The following is a 23,727-nucleotide window of genomic DNA, read 5'->3' on the forward strand; positions in this document are numbered from 1 at the left end:
TGCAAGACTGTTATCCTGCTTTAGTCTGGAGGTGAATTGGCTTCTAAGGAATATAGGAATACCCCACACCATAATTTTTAGTATTAGATGTGAAAGAATGATCAGCATTAAAACCCTGCACTGCAGTTGTGCTATCAATCTGGAACCATGTCTCTGTAGCTACGCAGACCTTCTAGCACAGAGCAGTGCTACTGTTATGATTTTTTTTTTTGTAGGTAATTTGAGGAGAATGACCTTGCTTAAAGAAGCTACTGCAGAGGAAGAAAGAGTCCTGACCAATGTACAGAAGCCATGGGTAGAAAAGTGCAGGCCTTCCGTAGCAAAGCAACTAAAATCCTGTCATCACTTTCCAGGCTGACATATATTGAATCCCCTTAGAATGACACCAATGGTTAAGCCAATAATTAAAGTCAATTATCTTTTGATTGCATTGTGGCATCATTCTTGATGGTAGGATACTACTCAGGGCTAGTTTCTCAGCAGTTCTGGATGCGGATTCTGAGAGCTCCATCATGCACCTCTTCATATGATCCAGGGAGGTGTTTCATTCCCATGTGTGCATTGACCGGGTCATATGAGTACCTAGGATGAATGGACTTGAGGGCCCTATTGACACTGTGGATCCAGGTACCTGAGAGTCAGATACCCATCACTCTCTGTTTGCACAGCCTGGTGAGAGGTACATCTAAGTCTCTGACCATGAAGTCACCTATGACTAAGATGTTACCGGATATACTGGCTTAGCCTTGCTGCCTCAGAGGCTTTGACTCATCTATTAGGCCTTTATGGTTTGGGCAGGAATGTTTTAAGTACCTCAGCATAAGAAGAGGTATCTGTTGACTTGTTCATGGTGGCCAAGGTAGTGTGAGGTGGGTATCAGAACTGAAAACATGCTGGGTATACTCAACAGTTTTGGAAAAGAGGCTGGTCTTCAAGATTAGTAGGTACCTGCAGGTATCACAAAATCTCACTAGTGGAAGAAGTAATATTTGTCATTGAGTATTAGATACTTCTTAGACATAGTGCCTAGCATTATCACACTGGCAACAGACGGTGTGGTAAACTGTGACTTCAGGATATACAGTGACTAGTGAGAAAAGAGTACTAATGTGTGCTATTGAAATATAATTGTTGGAAGGGATCTATGTGTCTATTTCATTTATAGAAATTTTGTACTTTTCTTCTGGGAGTTAGGTTATTGTTTTTATTTTGCTTTATTGATAAGGGGTTCTCATTGCACTAATGTGTGACACTATTGTGTCCAAAATTTTCTATATTAATAGACTGCTGATTGATGATTCTTTTAACATTTTTGATTGATGCATATGTTATTATAATGCTTATTATTGAATATTCCTTCTGAAATACATGTAAATACATTTATTTATAATCATAGCAAAGTAAGGCAATTTGATAACTTTGAAAGAAAACTCCCCTTTTTACTTCTGGGAACTGGCTGTAAATGTAAACAAGGCAAACCAGTTTCTTGACTAAATGTCATCCTTAATACTATTACTGAGTTGTTATAGGTGGTTTTCAGTTGTGTTGCTGTCTTAAGGATTTTTTTAGGTTGTAACAGTTTCATTTACAGGTAGGTTTGTGTTGATGTCTCTTCCTTCAGACTGTGGAACTTTAGAGAAACATGCTTTTATAATGCCTTCATCATAAAACCTGTATAACTATAGGTCTACCTTATTTAGAATTCTGAAATTATTTAAATTGTTTCATTTATTTTTATATTTGTAGTCCTGTTCTAAGTTATTTTAATGTATATACATACAATACATTCATCAGGTCTTAGCTTCCACTTTAGTAGCCATTTTCTTCTAATCTGCATGGATCTCATCTATACTTTACATTCTTGATTTGATAAATATTCAGTTTAATCATGAATACATTACATATACCACTGTGTGCAGCTTTTTAAATTTTATTTTGTGTAATGATATATTTTAAAATTAAAATTTTAATTCACCAATGCATATTTATGTGGTTATAGTTTATAAAATCATACAGTTTATACAATTTATACAATTTTCTGTGTCCAGAATTCATGGTTAGTTAAATGAATCTTTTGCTTAAGTCTATCAATTCCAGGATTTTTTCAGTATTGAAACTGTATGATATCTAGAAATATGTACTGCCTGAGGTGTGGCCTGTAACACATTGGCACATTGTAATGTGCTGTTAAATCTGAGATTAGTCAGACAGGAAAGCCATAACCAGACACTGTAAATGAAGTTAAGAAAAGCTTGATATAGACAAAATGTACCTTATTACATTTGACTTGCCCAGCATAGATCAGTACACAAACATCACAGTTGCCCTTGGCTGAGCTAGAACCTAATTATATGAATCTGCATGCTAAGTACTACACTTGCCATGATATAATAATTAGCTGCATGTAGTATACTATATATTGGCATACTAAGAACATCATGCGTATTGTTTAACTATCTGTTATTGCATGTATAATACTTGCATTTACATTTCATTTAAAAGCAGAAGGAGACAATAAGCCCATCTAGTCCCCACAGTAAGTACATGTGACATTCTCCATTTCTACCTTCCCCTTACCATTTTCTACTGTTACTGCTTTCCAACCAATACTAGTAGTACATTTCATTGAAATTTTATTTATTATTTTTATTTATTTATTTAACATTTGTTGACCGGGAAAGTCCGACTAGGTTCCACAGATCCTGTTTTCAGTGGAGGCCCGGGGAGAAATGCTCCAGAAGCATGTCTTTAGAATGTGGGAGGAAACCGGAGTACCCGGAGGAAACCCACGCAAACGCAGGGAGAACATGCAAACTCCACACAGAAGGCACCCCAGCCGAGAATTGAACCAGAGAACCTCTTGCTGTGAGGCGACAGCATTAACTGCTGCTCCACTGCGCCACCCTCAATCAAGGGCATATTTAGTTTCCAATATCTACTGCCTATATCCCCTCTCTCCCACTGCCCTTCCTGTTGATAATGACCTTTACACATTTCATTGACATGATCTTGGACACCAGTGTGGAGTACTTTGCATTTGCTTCAATTGAACTTCACTTGTCACCTTCCTATCTACTTGTCCAGACTTTCCAAACCCTTCAGTAGAGTGTTCTCTAAAATTCTCCACTGCTGCTCCTATTTTTGTGTCATTGGCAAAAAGCTGATTCTGTTTTCTAATCCATCAGATTTGTCTGAGATTCTGTTTAATTCTTTTGTCAAAGGCCTTGGCACAGAAACCTTTTACCCTCTTCTGCCATGGAGGATCTTTCATCTAGTGAGATGAAGGCATACTGATGCCAAGTACTGCAACCAGCACTCATGACAAAGATCCCAAAATTACAGTATTTTTTTGTCCTTTATAGACACTCTAAACATAAGAGTATGAGAATACTTACAGAAAAATTATCATTATCACAGGGGAATTATTTCACAGCTTTATTTAAAGGTTGTAGGTATTGCAGGGTTCTTTTGAAAGAAGAAGAGAAAGCACAGTTACGTAAGAATTTATCATATCAGTAGACATTTGAACAGATCACTTTTGCAGCAATGCTAACTTATAGGATGTATCCTGCAAACAATACCATATGTCCAGCCAGTCTACAAAAGTGTAGGCACCTTCCTATCCCACTGTACATCTGACCTAAGACCTATGCATGAAACTACATGCTGGCTTAAGGGGCATATGGACATGGAAATTCCCGAAGCCTTCTTGAGCCAGGAGAAATACTGAGGTTAATACTCTAAGTGGATACACTTATTCACAAATAAAAGAAAAAAGAACATGGAAGGGAATGGATCTACCACAGCCTTGGATTAAAAAGGGAAATAATAACCAGGAATAAGGGGTTGTGGAAGGGTACATATATATATATATATTAAAACAGTGATCTAACTGATAATCTGCTGTTATAAGTTCATACACAAATGTGCTATTATCATCATTAGATCACTACAAGGAAATTCTCAGAGCTTTTAGGCAGAAAGGGTGGAGGTCTGACAGAGGGAGAGAGGAGAGAGAGAGAGAGAGAGAGAGAGAGAGAGAGAGAACTGAAGTCCAGTAAATTGTAAAGAATGATTCTGGCAAAAATCACAAAACCTATTTAACTCTTGTTAAAAGTCTAAATGGAGGACCAGGTAGTTGCCTTCAGGAGAGATCTATAGTCAAAACATTTGAAAAAGTTCCAGACAAAGCTCCTGCTCTCATATAATGTGTTTTAGTTAGACTGTGGATAGATCTGGCATGGAAGGAATAGCAGAAATAAATGGCAAGGAACATTCATCTAGATATGATCTGCTTAGAAACTGGAAGACCTTCTTCTTGTCTTCCTTCAGTGCTTATACTTTCCAATATCTTTGTTTTGTCCAGATAGAATCTTAGTTCCCAATTTAGTGCATGAATGATTCTTTCATTATCATTTTGAAGACTGGATAGAAGTACAGGGAGATGGATGAACTGATTTAGAGACACTTTAGCAACCACTTTAGGCATAAAGGAAGCGATAGTCCTGCTAGTCATCCTGTCTCTATGAAAGCTAGGGAAACGGGGCGTGCACATGAAAGTCTGTAACTCAAACTTTCGGCAGATTATGAAAGCTAAGGAAAGGGGGAGTGCACATGAAAGTCTGTAACTCAAACTTTCAGCAGATTATGACAGCTAGAGAAAGGGGGAGTGCACATGAAAGTTTGTAACTCAGACTTTCAGCAGATGTTAAAACCATTGAAAAAATTGTTTTCCAAGTACAGAATTTTAAAGATGAAGAAAATGCAGGTTCAAAAGGTGGCATTTTTAGTTTTTCAACAACATAATTTATGTCCCGAGGAGGAGAAGGAATTAATTTTCTGGGAGGCCTGACATGCAGTTTACTTTTTAGAAATTTTTGACCTCATAATATGATACAGAGAAGAGGATCAATTGGTAAGCAGACTGAAATGGCTGATAAGTGCACATTCATGGAGGTTTATGCTAGACCAGTTGAGCAGCTCATATAAATATTCAAGGATGAAAGGAATCCTTGCTTAATAAGGGTCCTGCCTCTGTTAACGCACCACATAGGAAATCTCTTCCACTTAGAAATATAAGATTTCCTTCTTCCAAGTTTTCTAGCCTCCTTTATCACTTGTTCCACATCCCCAGAGTAGATGTCCCTAAAGGGAATAAGAAGTTTATCATCTAGACTATGAAATTCAATGTCTTTATGTTTGAACAAATGAGAGAGCCCTTTTGTCATTTAAGGAAGTTCATCCTATGGGGAAGTTTATGGTGATTGTCATTTACTAGATGAAAAGGAATGAAGAACCATTGTTTTAACTAAAAGGGGGTCACCTTTAGAATTTTTGGATTGTCTTCCTAAATCTTCATAAGGACACTTGGAATGAGAGGAAACAGTGGATGTATATAAGAATTTCCATTTCCACAGAAAGGAGAATGCATCCATTTTCCAGGCTTCCTTGTGTGGAGGTCCCATGCAAAAAAAAATTTGAGCTGATTGTTCAGAGTAGAGGCAAAGAGATCTGTTTGAGAAATTTCCCACTGAAGGACAATCTGAAAGAGGACCTGTCTGCTCAACATCAATTCAAGATGTTGAAAACAAATGTAAAATAAAAAAAAAAAAAAAAAATGAGTGTCTACTTTGGATCTGCTCAAGTAGTCTGTAACTGAATTAATTTCTGTGGGGATGTAAACAATGGAGAGGTAAAGATTGTGATGAATAGTAATGTTCCAAACCATCATATCCAGCCTGCAAAGTACATAATACTTTGGCCCCCATTTGTCGATATGTCACAAATGTGGTATAGCCTGATCAGACTTGAATGGTTCCTAGAGTCCAAAGGGGATGAAGAGTCTGGAAAGCAAAGAGTAAAGCTTTAATTTATTTGATGTTTATATGTTTTTATATATCACATTTGTACCAGACTTTCTGAACTTTGAAAACCTTTGAACATGCCCCCCCCCCCTCCAAAGCAAGGTCCAAGGCATCTGGTGAGACCTTTTGAAGTGGTGGAGGAATAAGAAAGAGGACCCCTGGGTTGGCTTTTATTAGGTTGATCCTCAAGTTAACATCTTTGTTTAAAAAGGGCAAAAGAGGAATTGGGAAGGGGACAGGATGGCAGTGTTGAGCCCAAATAGATTTCCGGTGCTACTGAATGTTCCTCTTGAGGAGTCTGGCAAAAAAAAGCATTTGAATTGTGGAAGCCATGAACTCCAGAGTTCTCATTATCTCTCTTGCAGAGGTCATCTGTAGATCTACGATGGAGAAAATGTAATCTGTGATTTTTTTTTTCTAGGGTGGGAAAGGCCATCATGCTGAATGAATTCAGAGGACATCTCAGATGTACCAGAGACTGGGTAAGTTCTAGATTAGATTTGATGAATTTTAGAGTAAACCCTAGGTTGAAAAAGTGGTCCTTGGTTGAAAAAGTGGTCCATGGTTAATTGTAAGCTGAGGAGAATCTTTTGAACTGAAGTGGCCTAAATGAGGAAATTACTCAGGTATGGATGGATGTGGATACCTTGGAATCTGCAGAATGTTATGACAGGGACTAGGCACTTTATGAAAACTCTTTATGCACTAGAAAGTCCAAAATACGAAGCAAAAAACTGACAGTGATATCCCACTACACAGAATCTCAAAAATGTTCTGTAGTATAGAGTTTACTATTGAAATCTTATACTGCAGGGGCTCGAATGGCATGTGGTAGAAAGTACAGTTTCAGAGAAGAACAATGCCAAACCAGACTACTATGAATTCACAATACTGAATGTGAAGCATGACTTAGTAGTTTGAGTTCGGTATTGTGAATGGAGATCATGGTACAGTGAGGAACAGGGAATTTATCCTTCTCCTCACTGTAGTGTGATCTCGGAGTTGGTATATATATATATATATATATATATATATATATATATATATATATATATATATATATATATATATAATTTGCAGGGGGGGCTAGCCCCCCCTGCAAGAAAGTGTGCCATTGGTGTGAAAGGCTAATGGCAAGTTATGCTGAATAGCCTGGGTGACTGACGTCACTTAAAGCTATTTCGAATTATGTTGAATATGGACATCGGAGAAAAGACATTTGACTTAGTGTAGGACATGAGATTTCATTTCCAATATTATTTTTTGACAACGTACGCAAACAAAGAAGTGCCATTCTTTGTTTCAATATTAAACCGCAGTATGGATGTATAGAGATATGCATGCTTCAGATCCAAGGTGACCAACAGATCCTGGGGAAAGATCAGAGTGAAAAGAGTTTAGAGCATTAACATCTTGAATTTTGAAACCTTTAAATAAGTGTTCAGAATGGATAAATCCAGAATTGGTCTCCAAGTTCCTTTTTACCACTCTCGCACATCCAACCTAGTCCCAATGACTCACCATTCTACATCAGGTCAAGCTATCGCTCCTAATCTCCCCCAGGGTTGCTCCTCCATGGTTGGGGCCAATGAGGATCATTAAGATATCCAAGGACCACTTGTCATTCTTACTATTGTGGGGGATTGGAATGACCTGCACTTATTTCCTCCTTCCCTACACTTGTCTGTTACATCTGACGGCTATTCCATCCATGGACCTTGCCTCCCCACAGTGAATGCCCAAACAAATGCTCACCTCTGCCCTAGGATGGGCACACCCACCCCTCCTAGAACCTCAGATGCCTGAGTGACTAATTGAAATTGAGTCAACCGGGCTGTTATTAGGGATTATTCCTCTATGCCAAAATACCAGTCAAAGTCCCAAACAGTCAAGGTTCCTTCTTTTCATAGGACAAGGAAAAGCCTTGAATAAAACCATTTTTCTTTTTTGATGGGAAGAAACAGGTTCTATTATTCCCTGATGGAAGAGGCCAGACAGAGTTGGAAGGACCAGTTGTTAAGTTGAGGTGACCTGAGGACTTCCAGAGGTAACTGGTGAGGAATTCCAGTGATGTCTGTACTCATTTTTATTATGTCTAAAATCCAAGCATTGAATGTTATTATTCTCCAAAGTGGAAGACAAAGAAAGAAAGTCTCCCAGAAAGGCTGGAGCGAGAGAGACCTAGATGGAGGAAAGGGAGGGGGGATTTGTCACCGATCGAAACCTTTGTCTGAGAAAATCCTTCAGACCCTTTGAAATCAGACATTTTTTTCCTGCCATTATTTCCTGGAAATTTTCTTTCCATTCTTTTGTTAAAGTTTTTATTTTTTGAGGCAAAGTGGATCTGGCTTGGAGGGACAGATTTTTTTTTTACCTTAGATTGAGGGAGCTGCTTAAATCCTTGCATTGTGTTTCCCCTCTCCATTACAATTTTGAATATTTCAGCAGAAGAAGACCCAAATAAGTTGTCCTTATCCAAAGCAGCATCCAAAAGTTTAGCCTTAACATCTTTGGGTAAAGATTGGAGATGAAGCCAAGGATATCTCCTTAAGACTAATCCTGTAGCAGCTGCCCTATGGATGGTATCATACCCATATTTTATGGAATGCCTTGCAAACTGTGTGGCAGAACTGAGCATATTTTGCAAAGCAGTCTTAGTGTCAGAATTAGGCAGACTTGACTTTAACTTAGCAATATTGTCAAAAAACAGGAATTATAGCTCTAATTGTATAGGTCTAGTAATTAATGGTATGAAAAGATAATGTAGCAGAAGCATATAACTTCTTTCAGTGCCTGTCCATGACTGTTATCTGTGTCATTTGGGAATACATTAGAAAATGGAAGAAGTTTATAAGTTTTGTCTGATTCCACTGGAATAAAAACTACTAGGTCAGAGGAAAAATTATTGTACAAATGCTTAGGGCTGTCAGGAGCTTTATAGTGTCTTTCTGGTTTCCTGTTTGCAAGAGGCTGAGATTCTGTGACCAGAGAAGCAGAGAAAAAAGTATCTTCCTAAACCTCCAAAGCAGGGGTGGGGGGAGAGGATAGCAAAAGGTTTCAGAATTTCCATGTGATGTAAGTTTTAATATCTTTTCCATGATTCAGAAACTTGTTAACTCTCCCAGTCAGTGTTGCATCATTTTGGATGGTATCACCAAATAAAGGTTACACTCAAGATGAACCCAAAGACAATCTATCACCAGCTTCAGACTCAAAACTTGTGGGCATATGAATTTGGGAAGAATAGTCCAAAGGTTCTGATTCCAGTTTCTTAAAAGAAGACTCCTTCTTTCTTTTGTGGGGAGTGGAGGAGGAAGACGAATGAAACCAAGGAGAATGTAAAGATAAAAGCACTTTATAAAGTCCTTGTGAAAAGTTAAACCAGTCCTGCTGTGGATCCCTACAGAAAGAGGTAACAGAAGGAGAAACATATCCAGTTTATTGTGTTCTTTTCTTTGTAGTTTCTAAAGATATAGTATGAGGTAGATATGACCCCAGATGCACCTCTATGAGAGTCTCTTATACATCTTCCCCGACAAAGATTTGAGGAGTATCTCCAGGTACCTCAGGAAGAACCAGCCTTGGTTTTCCCTTTGAGGCTTTATCAGCTCTATGATCAGTTGGAAGGGATGTACTAATTGCCTGAGTGTAATCAGCCTCCCAAGATAACTTGACAGTGGGAACAGACCCACATGTTGGGTGATCCATGGACTTATCAAGCACCCCAACAGAGACATCTGACTTTAAATGAGTGAAAGAAATGAGTATTTACATCTTCAACTTCACAGACTTCTTTTTCTAGGCTGATGAGGTGCGTCCAAGGAAGATGATTCCAGTGCCATCAAGGCATATGCTAGAGTCTGAATAATTTCCTTTAAAAATATAGCTCAAAGGAGGACAAATGGCTTATAATCAGTTTAGGTACAAAAGACTGACAAATTTTACACCTCTTAAATATATTCTAATCCTAAACAGAAAGGTCACTGGGTATGCTTATCCTTATAAGGGGTCAGCCAACTACAGTTACAGTTTTCTTCTCATAGATGACATGGTATAACTATTTTTAAATAAGAAAAACAAAAACAAAGAGAAGAGAAAGGACTTCAAGGGGGTACTTAGCTTCTTCTTTCTGCTTTTCCCGGTTAGGGGTCGCCACAGCGGATGACTTGTCTGCTCATGACTGGCAGTGGAGTATTACGGTGTCGAGTTGCCAGCCTGGATCCCAACCTTCCACAGAAGGCACACACATGCACGCACTCACACCTAGGGCCAATTTAGAGTGTCCAATCCACCTACAGCATGTCTTTGGGATGTGGGAGGAAACCGGAGCACCCAGAGGAAACTCACGCGACCACAAGGAGGACATGCAGACTCTGCACAGAAGACACACCAGCTGAGGATTGAACTGGAGAACCTCTTGCTGTGAGGCAGCAATGCTAACTGCTGCACCACTGCGGCCGCCCTAGCTACTATCAACAAATGCAACTGGGACAAGTCATATGGCTAACAGACTACAATTCTAATGGAGTCTTGCTTCACAGACTGGCAGCAAGAATGTTCTGAAGATTGTCATGCCTTTAAAGACCTTAAGTACTGGCATATAGTCTTCTGCATAGTTCTTTGGTCAGATTTAAAGTACAAGAGGAAGGTGTCTAAGCTTTTGTAGACTGCCTGGATGTGTGGTATCCTTGGCTAAATAAATCCTAGAAGTTAGCATTATTGCAACAGTGATCTAATGATGAACATCAGTAAATATGTATGTATGTATATATATATATATATATATATATATATATATATATATATATATATATATTAAACACTGCTTGCTTCCCAGACAGACGATATACAGCATGGAAACATCTTCTCATGTTAAAATATAAATTGCACTCTGTGTATCTCATCTGAATCTCTCATGTAAATAAGTTTCTCATCCAATTATTTTAAATGTCTGTTTTGGGTATTCTAGTCAGCAGTGCATTATTTAACAAACAGGTTACTTGGTGGCATTTTCACATTTCTTTTACTCTCTGAAATGAATTAAATACTTTTAAAAGTATTGTTTTATTAGTTACAAAAATAAATAAAGGAAAACAGTTCTGGATCCCTTTGCAAATGTTATTTCTTTAAAAAATGAAAAGAAACAAATTTATGCTCTTGGTACAGTGACTCTTAACTGTGTTCCTGATGCTCTAAATAAATGCACCTCTAAAGACAGTTATGCAATCATATTGCTTTGTCTTAAATTGTGTTATTTCATAGTCTTGTGAACATTTGGCCTCAAAGTATCAAGAACTAGCTTATATAGCAGTTTATCCTTAGATAAGTATTTGCCTGGATTTGATACCAGAGTAGAATTGTTGTTTTTTGATGTGCATATGTAGCACTGTATGACACAGGTACGTACAAGGCTGCAATACCTTTCATTTATTGTACATATGATATGACAATGATTCAGAGATATGCTGCACAGGTGCAGCAATGTGTACCTTCTCTGCTATTACAGTGTTATGTACTCATTTCGGAAAATCTGTTCCTCAGGGCACATAACATGACACATATATTAAGTGCACACATTGCCAAATATAGCATATAATCATAGCACTGTAACTGTCACCTACATTATGTGTGTGAATTATGATAATAGCAGCATGACACATAAGTGTTATATACATGTTTACTTGTGCTGCATGCATTTTAGGATCATCGGAAGTTACCAAGCTATTGTCCCTGAGCCCCTTATAAGCCTAGCCAAGAGTTTAGCCCATGTTTAGACAAGTCAGCACCCAAAGCCCCTGTCCATCCAGGACTTTGGGTGCTGACTTGTCTAAACATGGGCTAAACACATTGGTGTTTGTCGTTGTTCTGTTGAACTTGGTGAGGTATGCTCTGTACCTGTGGCATGGTAGTGCATTGCTGTTGTGTGTGTTCCACTGTTACAGTGCACAGTAGCACGCTTCTTGCACATAAGGTCACAAACATGTCATGACATATAAATGATGAACATGCATGTTATCTATGTCTGTCTGCCATGTAGACTACACCGTGTATGTGAACTTGTCACTCTGCTATTTGGATGTGTAAACATTGTGTGTGTGTGTGTGTGTGTGTGTGTGTGTGTGTGTGTGTGTGCGTGTGCACGAGCTCGAGCCCACAGCCATGTATGTTTTACTATAGAATGTTCACAAACATATGTGTATATCTCTGTGCTGTTTCACAAACTGGTACATGTACGGACATGCTGTTAAGTTCATGTAGGTCTATGACTGTGTTTTACAACCATACAAGACATATGATGTATTTTGTTCTAGATCAGCACTAATCCTATGTATACACATGACATAACATTTGTGATGGACAGTAGTGCACGAGTCAATGTGGTGTGTCTTTTCAGCATTCACCATGTATATGCTAGTCATTTCTTTATGTTTTCATTACAGAAGGGATATTTAACTATCTGATAATATAACAACTTCACTGGAGATTGGGCAGACCCTTCTTGGTTGTGTTTAAATATTAAATGACTGCAGCTGTGGCCCATATGGGATATACTGATGTACATGTCTGTGCATACTGCTGACTTCTATTGTGCCATTTGTGTATCATGCAGACTGGCAACATGCTGTACTCAGATGTGACACACAGTGGAGGATATGTCTATTCAATTATGTTTTTGAAATGCATTACTTAAATGTTGTTTGTTATTATGTAACATAGACATATGGTGTACTTACACATACCCAGTCCTCTGTTGCCCTGTGAGGTATGTACATCATTTGCCATGGCTGCTGTGTGTGTTGCTGTCCCTAAAAATGAATGTCCCTTTTAAAACTGATAGTTGCATCTGCTGTTTAAAAATTCAACATCTTCTTGCATTGGCTATTCTACAAAGTCATGTCTCTTGTTTATTTGGCATCACTATAATATGTCAAAAAGACACTGTAACACAGATGTGAGGTAATATCTTTTACTAGACCAACATAGGTTTTACAAATTTTCTGTTTAACAGATTATGAACTGATTGAAGTATCTGAAGAAGATGCACATCATACTGCGATTTAGCAAGAGAATGAGTAAAGGTACCCATTGAACTGGTGGTACTGTCCTTACAGCACACAGTGTCAGCAGCGGACCCACTGAATAAGTGGCACATCCCTTCTAGCCCACGGTGTCGGCAGTGAGGAGAAAGGTAGAGTGCATTTGTAAGGTTATCATGCTACCTGCCATCATGTGGCCAAGATCTAGTGTGACTTTCATCATTACAGTCAAAATGAGGAGACAGTGCTCAAAATATGAGTGTCCATGAAGTGTCACAAGCAATTACCAGTATACAATGCATTACAGTGGCAGGGATACCACAACTTAACTGTGATGGACAGCAAACCCTACGTTATGTAATGCTGTGATGGAATGTTTTGTCAGTGGCCAGTGAAGGAGAGGGACTGCCTTGGCTTCCTGTTCACAAACTTCATAATGTAACACAAGCAAGGGCATTGGAGGTCACACAGTCCATGAAATAGATGGGTTGAGACTAAGTATACCACTCCCTGTATCTTTATCATGGCCTGGTGGATGCTCACAGGCACTCACCACACAAATCTGCAAAGTAGAACAGCCCAAACTGAGGAACGCATCTCACCAGTGGCTGCAGCAGGATAGCATTCCTCTGTTGCAACTTCAGGTATGGCAATGTTGGCTGGTGAACCTTATTCACAAGGGTAGTAATGGTTCAGGCAAGAACCTCTGTCCACCATGGCGGGTACATCTGGTGTTGCCATACTTTGTGTGAGAACCATCTGGGTTCATGAGTTTATAGCATTTGTTTAACATCTATTTAGTTTGAAGAACAAACTTCTGTTTCCATAATAAATCATGTTTGATTGGATGCTGTGTTGTGAATGTCCTCTTTGTACAATGCTTCTATTGATGATCATTGTGATGCACATTATCACTTAATGTGTTGTACTGTACATGATGGAGGCCTGTTATGTTTCCTCAAAATTCACAAGCTGTAAGCACAATACTTTCCACATTTCTGTGGGAAACACATTGTCCCAAGTACATGTAAACTCTAAACAAATATGGACTCAAGGAGAACAGGAATTTGTGCAAATAAGAGAAACTTCAAAATAAACATTTTTACTTGGGCAGGTTATGCCCACATTGCAGCTGGAGTGACTGCTGTTTGGGCAGGTTATCCCCACATTGTGGTCACTCTAACCTAGAATGAGTGATTATACCTAAACAGAAATTCTACTTTTTATATTCTATCTGCTCCCTATTATTCTGTGATCGACACGTCTAGACTCATCACTACAATTAGAAGCAGGCAAAGATATGCTGAGCAAATAACATTTCAAGCTAATAATTCTCAGGCAAGTGCAAAATGAACAAATGCAGCATGAGCAAGTCAAAGTAAACAACATGATGTTCATACTATGTGTGCACAGTTTACATCTGATGATGCATGCTGTGCTGAATAGTATTACTGAAGCATTACCTCATAATGCATATTGTGCTGAATAGTATTGTGGAAGTATTACCTCATAATGCATGTTGTGCTGAATAGTATTACTGAAGCATTACCTCATAATGCATATTGTGCTGAATAGTATTGCGGAAGTATTACCTCATAATGCATGTTGTGCTGAAAAGTATTACTGAAGCATTACCTCATAATGCATATTGTGCTGAATAGTATTACAGAAGTATTACCTCATAATGCATGTTGTGCTGAATAGTATTACTGAAGCATTACCTCATAATGTATGTTGTGCTGAATAGTATTGCTCATAATGCACGTTGTGCTGAATAGTATTACTGAAGCATTACCTCATAATGCATGTGATGAATAGTATTACTGAAACATTACCTCATAATGCATGTTGTGCTGAATAGTATTACTGAAGGATTACCTCATAATGCATGTTGTGCTGAATAGTATTACTGAATGATTACCTCATAATGCATGTTGTGCTGGGAAGTACTCTTATTTATAGTGATGCTGTAAACCTTGGAAGGCCCAGCACCAATAAGCACATTATATAATATGAATAAAGCTAGACTTCTTGTCATTACTGCTAGCTATTAGGCACTACTATCTCTTTGCACAGAATCCATCCCTTCACAAGCCCTTTTTCCCATTTTTGCACATGGGTCAAGGTCAGGGTGTCACTTTAACAGTGAAAATCATCTAGAGCCAAGGTCCACACAGTGAAACAGTTAACACTGTAATTAATGAAACAGAAGTAAAAATCATTTCTGTATGGAGCAAACGTTATATAAAATATAGGTTAGAATACCTGTTGTGGCTGCAGCTTCACTTCCCTCTTCATTCACTTCAATAAATGCTTTGTGGCTAGCACTGGTAACATACACATCAGCTGAATCTAAAGAGAAATGGAGGATTAAGGCTGAGTAAACAACAACCCGTCTGATGTCTACAAATGTGCAAAGTAATGAACAAGGTCATTGGCAAAGACAGTTATTTACATAACTTTTCCTGAAACAGCTAACAGAATCTGTGCCAGAGCATGAGTTATTTATTTTTGTGTATGTTTTGTCATATTTTTTTTTACCTTACTACAAATACCTGTAGCATTATAATATATTCTGTATGGGCTATATTATTTGAAAAGTATATCAGAATTACATTAACAATCGCATAGGCTAAGCACCTTAGTATTACAATAGCCATAGACTTCTGGCACAAACTGTGCTGAAATGAATACAGAGACACAAACTAGCAAACACTAAATGAATTATTATGACAGCCTAATGGATGAAGTACACTGGAAGACAATGTGACATATCACAAGCCAGTCATTATATGTGCCCACACACTTTCTTGTGTTTTAGATTGACATATTGAAGTAATACCAATTATTTAATAAATTAGGTTAACTGGGAATGGACTATTTCACAGAGGTGGCCTGAAATAAAACAAAGACTAGTAAACTGTTAAAATGGTGCAACAGAAGAAAATGCATTTAATAAATAAGTTAAAGTCTCATAAAAAATAAAGATGAAGCAAGGAGTAACACAAAAATATAATGGAAGAAAACATAAGTATGACAGAAAGTGAGAAAACATTGCTGTGTTGGGCAAGGTTCAAAGCTCGTATTAGGGACTGTCCTTTCCCTCTGTTTCTCCTACCAGCCTGGTGGACATGGGTTTCTTGAGGCAATGTAGCAACTGTCTCATGTACATTAACAACTCCTTACTCATAAATCACTCAAGTACAATTTGCGAGAGATGCTTCTGTACTAAGAATCTGGAATCACTGCTCTCTCGCACCCAGAACAGCAACACTAAACAGGTTGTCAGCTCACATACCATGACTCTTATTCATAATATGCACCCAATATGCAAACCTTCATATGCAGAGGTACTCTCCAGAAACCTACCTAAACACTACAGACCTCCAAAACACAAACATGCTATACCTAACACAACACGCAAAGCACCCAATACACATAAAAAAACACTAACACCTGTGTCTCACCAAATAAGCCCTTAAGGCAATGCACAACTATTCCAAATGTTATAGTTATACAGGAAAAAATATGAGATGTACCACCAAGGCTGTCATGAGACAAACACACCATGTTAAAAGCCAAATTATTTAATACAAACAAATAAAAATCAAAGTAGCATAAAACAAGGTTCAGGGTGGATAAGCACTTTCGGTAAAAAACCTTCTTCAGATCCTCACCCATTAGTCAGTGCTTTACTTTAAAAGAGACAGCCAAATAGCAAAAAAACAGAAATAGCTTCTGATGGCCCCCCTATTGGCCATTTTGTATACTAAATTGTTGTTTTATGTGATAAGATCATTGGTCTAGCTTGTTCCTGGATTTGTGTTGATTTGTCCTTCTTTTCTGTGACTAGAAACTGTATTATAAATGGCTTTGAGACTGGCATGCCTCTGATTGGAAGAAATTGTTTGATAGCCCCCTGTTGCTAATTTTGATATTCTAAATGGTTGGCTTATATGATAAGCCCATTGGTTCAGTTTGTTCCTGGTTTTTGCTGATTGGCTGTCCATCTCTCCTATATTCTAGACCTGGTCCTCACCAAGTTGAGTGACCGATGCAATGACTCAAGTGTAGGGCCCGCACTGGCTAAATACGACCATAAATCAGTCATTTTTGAAGTAGCCATAGCACCAGAACTCCCCAAAGGAGAAGTTAAGCTTAAAAAATAACTTCACCAAAGCTAATTATACCCTTGTAAGGGAAGGTATAATCGACTTCCAAGCTCCAGTTTCCACAGATGGCATTGACGGCTATACTAAGGTATACACTGATGCCCTGTTCTACACAAATGTATAGACATAGCCATGCTGGGTAGGATTAAAGCAAGATCATCAAAAAAAACAAACTATCCTGGTGGACATCTAGCATTAATCTTCTTCTTCTTCTTTCGGCTTTATCCCGGTTAGGGGTCGCCACAGCGGATCACCTGTCCGCACATTGAATGGCAGTGGAGTTTTACGGTGTCGAGTTGCCAGCCCGGCGCCCAACCTTCCACAGAAGGCACACTCACACGCACACCTAGGGCCAATTTAGAGTGTCCAATCCACCTGCAGCATGTCTTTGGGATGTGGGAGGAAACCGGAGCACCCGGAGGAAACCCACGCGACCACAGGGAGGACATGCAGACTCCGCACAGAAGGCACCCCAGCCGAGGATCGAACCGGAGAACCTCTTGCTGTGAGGCGGCAATGCTAATCACTGTACCACCGTGGCCGCCCGGACATCTAGCATTAATAAACTATACAATAAGTGTAAGAAGCTGCTGTCTAAAAATGCAAAAGTTAGATCCCAGAACTGGAAGAGCACTCTCCTCAGCCTAAACAAGCAAATAAGACAACGTGTAAAGTCTTCAAAGAGCAACTATGAGAAGAATTTAGCAACCATAGCCCAGGATAACCATAAGGCTTTCTTCAGCTACATCTGTAACCTAAAAGGTAGGACTCAGATGTGTGCTGAACTAATTGCGGATGGCATCACACACACTGAACCTGTGGAAATTGCAAACCTGCTAGCAGACAAGTTTGGCAAAAGTTTCACCCCCCCACATCCCCCCAAGCTTAACACAAACCATGTCTTCATCATCTTCTCCTCCTCCCTGCATCTCCAAAGAGCAAGTCATCAATGTTCTCTCCAAGAGTAAGAACATAGCCTCCATAGGACCAGATGGCATTCTGGGCTACATTCTTAATGTTCTAAAACAAGAGCTAGCTACTGCATTAGGCATTCTGTTCAACCACTGGCTTTGTCCCCAGTGAGTGGAAAACAGTGACTCTTATCCCCCTCTACAATGGTGGCTTGACAACAGTCTTGGGTAACTATAGACCCATAAGTTTAACTAGCCACATCTATAAGGCAATAGAATGAATCATCATGGACCTCATAAATAAGGATATAGGTGACCTCCAAACCCTGGATCCATCCCAGTTTGGTTTTGTCAAAGGCAGGTCATGCCTGGTAAACCTGGTGGACTTCTTTGAGAACATGACCAGAGCCATAGACGAGGGCAAGGCCATGCACAGCCTATCTTGACTTGGCCAAAGCCTTCAACACTATCCCACAATTGGGTGTCATTGACAAACTAACCCAGTTGAATCTCAACCCCTATGTTGTCAGGTGGGTTGCAAACTGGCTCACTGATTGACAACACTCAAACTTGGAGACTTTTCCTCTGCTAGCAAACCTGTCTCCAGTGGGATCTCACAAGGGTCAGTGCTGGGCCCCCTCTTGTTTGGCAAGAATTCCAAGCCAAAATGGAGGGGCTGTGGCTAATTAAGTTTGTGGATGACTGCAAATGAGTTGCTATCATTGAATCTCCTAGTGATGTGAAAGTACTTCAAAAGGGGCTTACACAGACCAATGATTAGTGCCAAAGCCATGGTCTTAAACTAAATGATAAAAAATGCATCATCATTCCCTTTGGTAAACACAATGTCCCTGTTGATTATAAAATAATACCCTAAGTGCTAGTTTAGTAGTGAGAAACCTGGGACCAAAACTTGACTGCGACCTCATCTTTGACCACCATGTATCTATTGTGGTGAGGGAGGCATTCTATATTGCTCACCTGATTAGCAAAGGTATCGCCTCAAGAGCAAATGAGATTCTAACCCCCTGTACTTATCCATCAGGCCTATTATTGAATGTAATGCTCCCTTTGGTAAGTGCCATACCAGACACCTACAGCAACTTGAGAGACCTCAGAGATTTCTAACTAGGAAAATTCAGGGGCTCCAGCACATCATATAAGGGCAGACTGAAGCCATTGTCACTGTACTCAGCAGCATATAGACTACTTAGAGGCGACTTATGTCTGGTTACAGAGCTATCTATCTCTGACCCAAATCTAATGGAAATGCTACACATCCATAAGGCAAATAGGACTAGAGTCATCTGTTCTAGGGACCTCAATCTAACCTGTGACATAAACAGGATGCTGGAGAGACAGATGCATCTCTCAGAGGTTGCCACTCCTCTGGAATAAGCTTCCAATCCATATCAAGCAGAATACCTCCATGACCCTGTTTAAGCACAGCCTGGATGACTGGATGGGAAACCATATATTTCTGTTGGGGATTGCCCCTGCTTCTCTCCTAGACATGGATAGTCCTTGATAGAAAAACCTTGGGCATAGATGATGTATCTCATCTAGTATTATATTTTGATTTAATGGCTAGGCTTGTAAAGCCCCCTCGGGTCAGTAGCCTAGTAAAATTCCGTGAACTTACGAACCTATGTAAATGTGCAGATGGATAATGAATTTTGCCTGGAAAGGGCAAATGCTAGGCAAAAAAACATTGCTATTTAATGGGAAGGCTTATAAAATAGATACCTACCCAGCTTTAAGTAGAAAAAAATATAATCATACTTTTATTTCATTATAACTTAGTGCAATTGCTTGACAACTTACTTGAAATAGTTATGCCCATCTGAAAGAGGTGTCTGCTAGATATAAAAAAACTTCAGAATGTCTGTTATTGTCCATGTGATTAAAGAACTGGCTATGTCAGGCAAAAGAACCTAGTGCTTACCTCTGTTTTCATTTTCACTGCAGAGAAACATAGCTGTTCCCCTGGCCTGTTAATGATTAATCCATGCACCTGTCAGTGCTCTCTTCAGCAATTGTGACAGCCAGAGGTGACCACAGACCTGATGGATCAATCAACAAATCCTATGAGATGAACTATGTAAAATGTTTTCCTGCCACCTGACCACTGATTAGTGCAACCCAGTTAGACATTGTGTGAAATTATGCCCAGTTCTGGATTGAAGGAAAAATGAAAATTATTAAATGTCATTTTTTTTGTTTAATACCTGTCATTTCAGGAAGATCACTGCTGCTGAGAAATAGTTCTGTAATTCTGAATGCTTTCAGGGTTTCCTTCAAGTCTAATTTCTCTTCTATTTTGAATCTGTAAAATAAAAGAATAATTACTATCCCTAGGTGAAAGTCATCCAACTGTAATTTTTGATCTGGACAGCATTAATCCATATTTTGACAGACACTGGGAGAAATATAAGCATATTAAAGGCTCAAAATCATATTCTTTCTTGGAGTAGAAAAAAGGCAGTATCTCTGTATATAAGTAGAAAGAAATCTTCGAATAAGCTTAAGAAAGATAAACCACTCTGTGCGTGTGTTTGTGTGTGCATGCATGAGTATGTGCGTTTGTGTGTGTGTGAGTGTGTGTGTGTGTGTGTGTGTGTGTGAGCGCTCGCTCGCCTGAGTGCCTCGATACTTTTTGGTGGTGAGCTAAATTAGCTCTTTTACATATTTAACTACACACCCACACACACACACACACACACACACACACACACACACACACACACACACACACACACACACACACACACACACACATTTACTCTTTTACCCTCTGTCTGCTGCACTTTTCCTAAATTCAGAAGTGGCAGGGTAATTTTCCATACTCTCTCACATGTTCCATATATTGATGAATGGGATTATGCAAAATCTGATACTAAAACACCAGACTACAGCAAAGAAATTTCTAAAAAAGGTTGAAGGTTCTGAGATTCTTAAAGTTAGTTTGCAAATTAATTGGTCATTCAGTTAAAGTAAATGTCAGTGAATTGTCTTCCACCTTTTATTTGGATAAAGCAACAACGGAAGGATCAATCCTTGGACTACTGCTGCCGTCCCTGTTTATCAATAAAGGCATATCAGGCTATTCTAGGGAAAAGGCAACCTGTTATACAGCTGGCATGATCAACCTGAGGTCCTGAAAACTGCATAAACTAAGAAAATCCCACAACTTTTTGCTCCTGACTGCAATAAAAAAAATCTCACTGAATTTTATTTATTTATTTATTGACATTTGCTAACCAGGTTAGTCCAGCTGAGCCAGGGCCCCATTTTCAGTGGAGACCTGAGGAGAAAAATCTCCAGAAAATTAATAATTATTACAAAAATTACACAGATATAATCAACAGATAACATAAGTCTACTAGCAAGTAATAGCATGACCATACCTCTCAACTTCTTAGAGCAAGAAATCTGGACAAAGCCATAAATAATGGAAGACAAAGGCCCAAAATAGGGACAATTTATAAATATTGCTCTTACAAATTAGAAAGTTGATAGAATAACAGGTGTTGCATTTGTATAATTTTCCGAAGGGTATGAAGTCTAAATCTCAAATGTCTGTCATTAGTTTCTAAATTATTTTCTAAACTCAGTCCTCAAAGATTTGGCAATAACTTTCCAGAAAACTATAATTTTATGAGTAACATAACATAACATAAGGGCAGTCTGTGAAAATCTGTACAGTTGAGAGGTATGATACATAACATAAGTCTGTTAACAGGTAACACATCTATAAATATTAAATATTAAAAAAAGACAGAGTATGAAATTCAGTGGAATGCCATACATGAGGTCATTCCAATGTACAAAGAGTCAATAGTAATACAAGAACCTATTATTATTATTATTTTGGTGCATTTAAAAATAGGAAAAAGAGGGAAAAGTAACAGAAGGTGCAGAGTATATGAGGAAAAAAGAAATTATATAGATAAGAAGGGAGAATAAGTCAAGTCGGGGGTTGACAAGGGCAGGACCACATCTTTTGCAGATAAAGTTTTAAGTTCTTATTTGAACAGGTATTTTTGAGGAGTGCTTCTTATATTGAGGGAGTAAGTTTTAAACATGGACTATGGAGTATTTATAAAGGGACTTTCCAATGTTTTTATAGGGTTTGTATATGACAAGGAGGTGTTTTCTTGCAGTATGGAAGTGGAGTTGATGGTTATAGTAGGACAGCAGATTAGACATGGAGGGGCAGAAAGAGAGATCGTTCAGGATAGAGTGTGCAATATGTAGTTAAGAAAGAAGTAGTTTTTTAGGGAATTCAGGCCACTGGAGTGTCTTAAGGGCGAGGCAGTGATGGGATTTGTATGGAAGACTGGAGGTGAATCTGGCTATTTTGTTATATGTTTGCTCTAGTTTGGAGAGAAGAGATGTTTGAACATTAGTAAGGACGGGCAGCATAAAAAAGATAGGGTAGAAGCAGTGACTGAGCTAGGGAGGATTTGGAGGAGGGTGTAAGAAATGTTTGGTTGTGACAGAGGAGACCAAGTTTCTGGTGGGCTGTTTTTATACATTGTTGGATATGTATATCGAATTTTAGTTCATCATTAATGATTACTGAAAGTAGTTTGGTATGGGGTTCAGGTTTGATAGTGGTTTTGTTGAGGGAGGTGATAGAGAAGGAGGGTTTGTACAGAACAAGTGTTTTAGGAAGGAAGAGAAGGAATTTATTTATTTATTTTTTTGGATTTAGTATGAGTTGATTATCCGAAAGCCAGGTTTCAACAGAGGAGAGGGTGTGTTGAGTGAGAGCTAGAAGTTCAGGAATGCTATGGGCAGAGGTGATGAGAGTAGAATCGTTGGCATACTGTAGAAGTGTTGAGAGATTAGTAGCAGAGTAAAGTTTGTTAGTGAAAATATTGACCAGGAGGGGGCTAAGGATAGATCCTGGAGGGACGCCAGTGTTTACTAGGAGGAAAGGGGAGAGGACAGCTTGCCAGTGAATGGACTGCTGCCTGCTGGAAAAGTAGCTAGAAAACCAGTTAACAGAGGAAGTAGGAAGATGAAGGTCAGACAGTTTAGTTAGAAGTTTGGAATGGGAGACAGTATCAAAGGCCTTAGACAGATCGAGGCATAAACAGGAGACAAGCAAGTTATTGTCGCAAGCTTCAGCTACTGTTTGGGTGAAAGAGAGTAGTGCAGTGGCTGTACTGTGGTGGGGTCTAAAGCCATGTTGGGTGGGAGTTAGGAGGTTGTTGTCAAGAATGTGTTTGAGTAACTGAGTATGGATGCACTTTTCCAGGATTTTGGATAGGGGGGACAAGATAGTAATAAGTCTGAAGTTAGAAGGATCAGTAGAGTTTCCACCTTTGTGGAGAGGGATTGTATAAAAGGATTTCCATATGTCTGGGACATAGGCTTCGGAAATGCAACGATTGATAAGTATAGAGACAGAATATGCAATACACTGTGCAGCAACTTTAAGAAAGTAGGGGGTAGTTGCTCGGCAGAGGGGGAGCAATGTTTAAGTTTATTTAGCAAAGATTTAATAATGGAAGTGGGAACTAGTTGGAAAGTGAAAGAGTTGGGGAGGATTTTATTATGGGGTGATGGAGGGGTTGAGTTAGAAGTACTATTTGAGTAAGTTTTTGGATTGTTTCTGTGAAATAGTTGTTAAGGTGAGTGGCAGTCTCAGTAGCAGTGTTGTGCAGGAAGGGGTTGGGAGTAGATGGGTTGCCAGGGTGAAGAAGGTTATTGATGGTAGTCTAGAATTTCTTTG

General features: G+C 38.9%; 1 protein-coding gene across 1 annotated transcript in view; it reads right to left on the minus strand.

The window, feature by feature from the left end:
- The window catches only part of SERPINI2 (serpin family I member 2), a 219,807-nt gene that overhangs the window by 69,251 nt on the left and 126,829 nt on the right, over positions 1 to 23,727 (minus strand). Inside the window, exons 5-6 of the mRNA XM_044070736.1 lie at positions 20,213 to 20,310; positions 15,167 to 15,253 (exon numbers count right to left, since the gene is read on the minus strand). Of these exons, the coding sequence (XP_043926671.1) occupies positions 15,167 to 15,253; positions 20,213 to 20,310 (185 nt within the window). The remainder of the gene's footprint in view (positions 1 to 15,166; positions 15,254 to 20,212; positions 20,311 to 23,727) is intronic.

The sequence above is a fragment of the Protopterus annectens genome, chromosome 4.part1 (assembly GCF_019279795.1).
Source record: "Protopterus annectens isolate FY-2018-M chromosome 4.part1, PAN1.0, whole genome shotgun sequence".
Taxonomy (NCBI): domain Eukaryota; kingdom Metazoa; phylum Chordata; order Ceratodontiformes; family Protopteridae; genus Protopterus; species Protopterus annectens.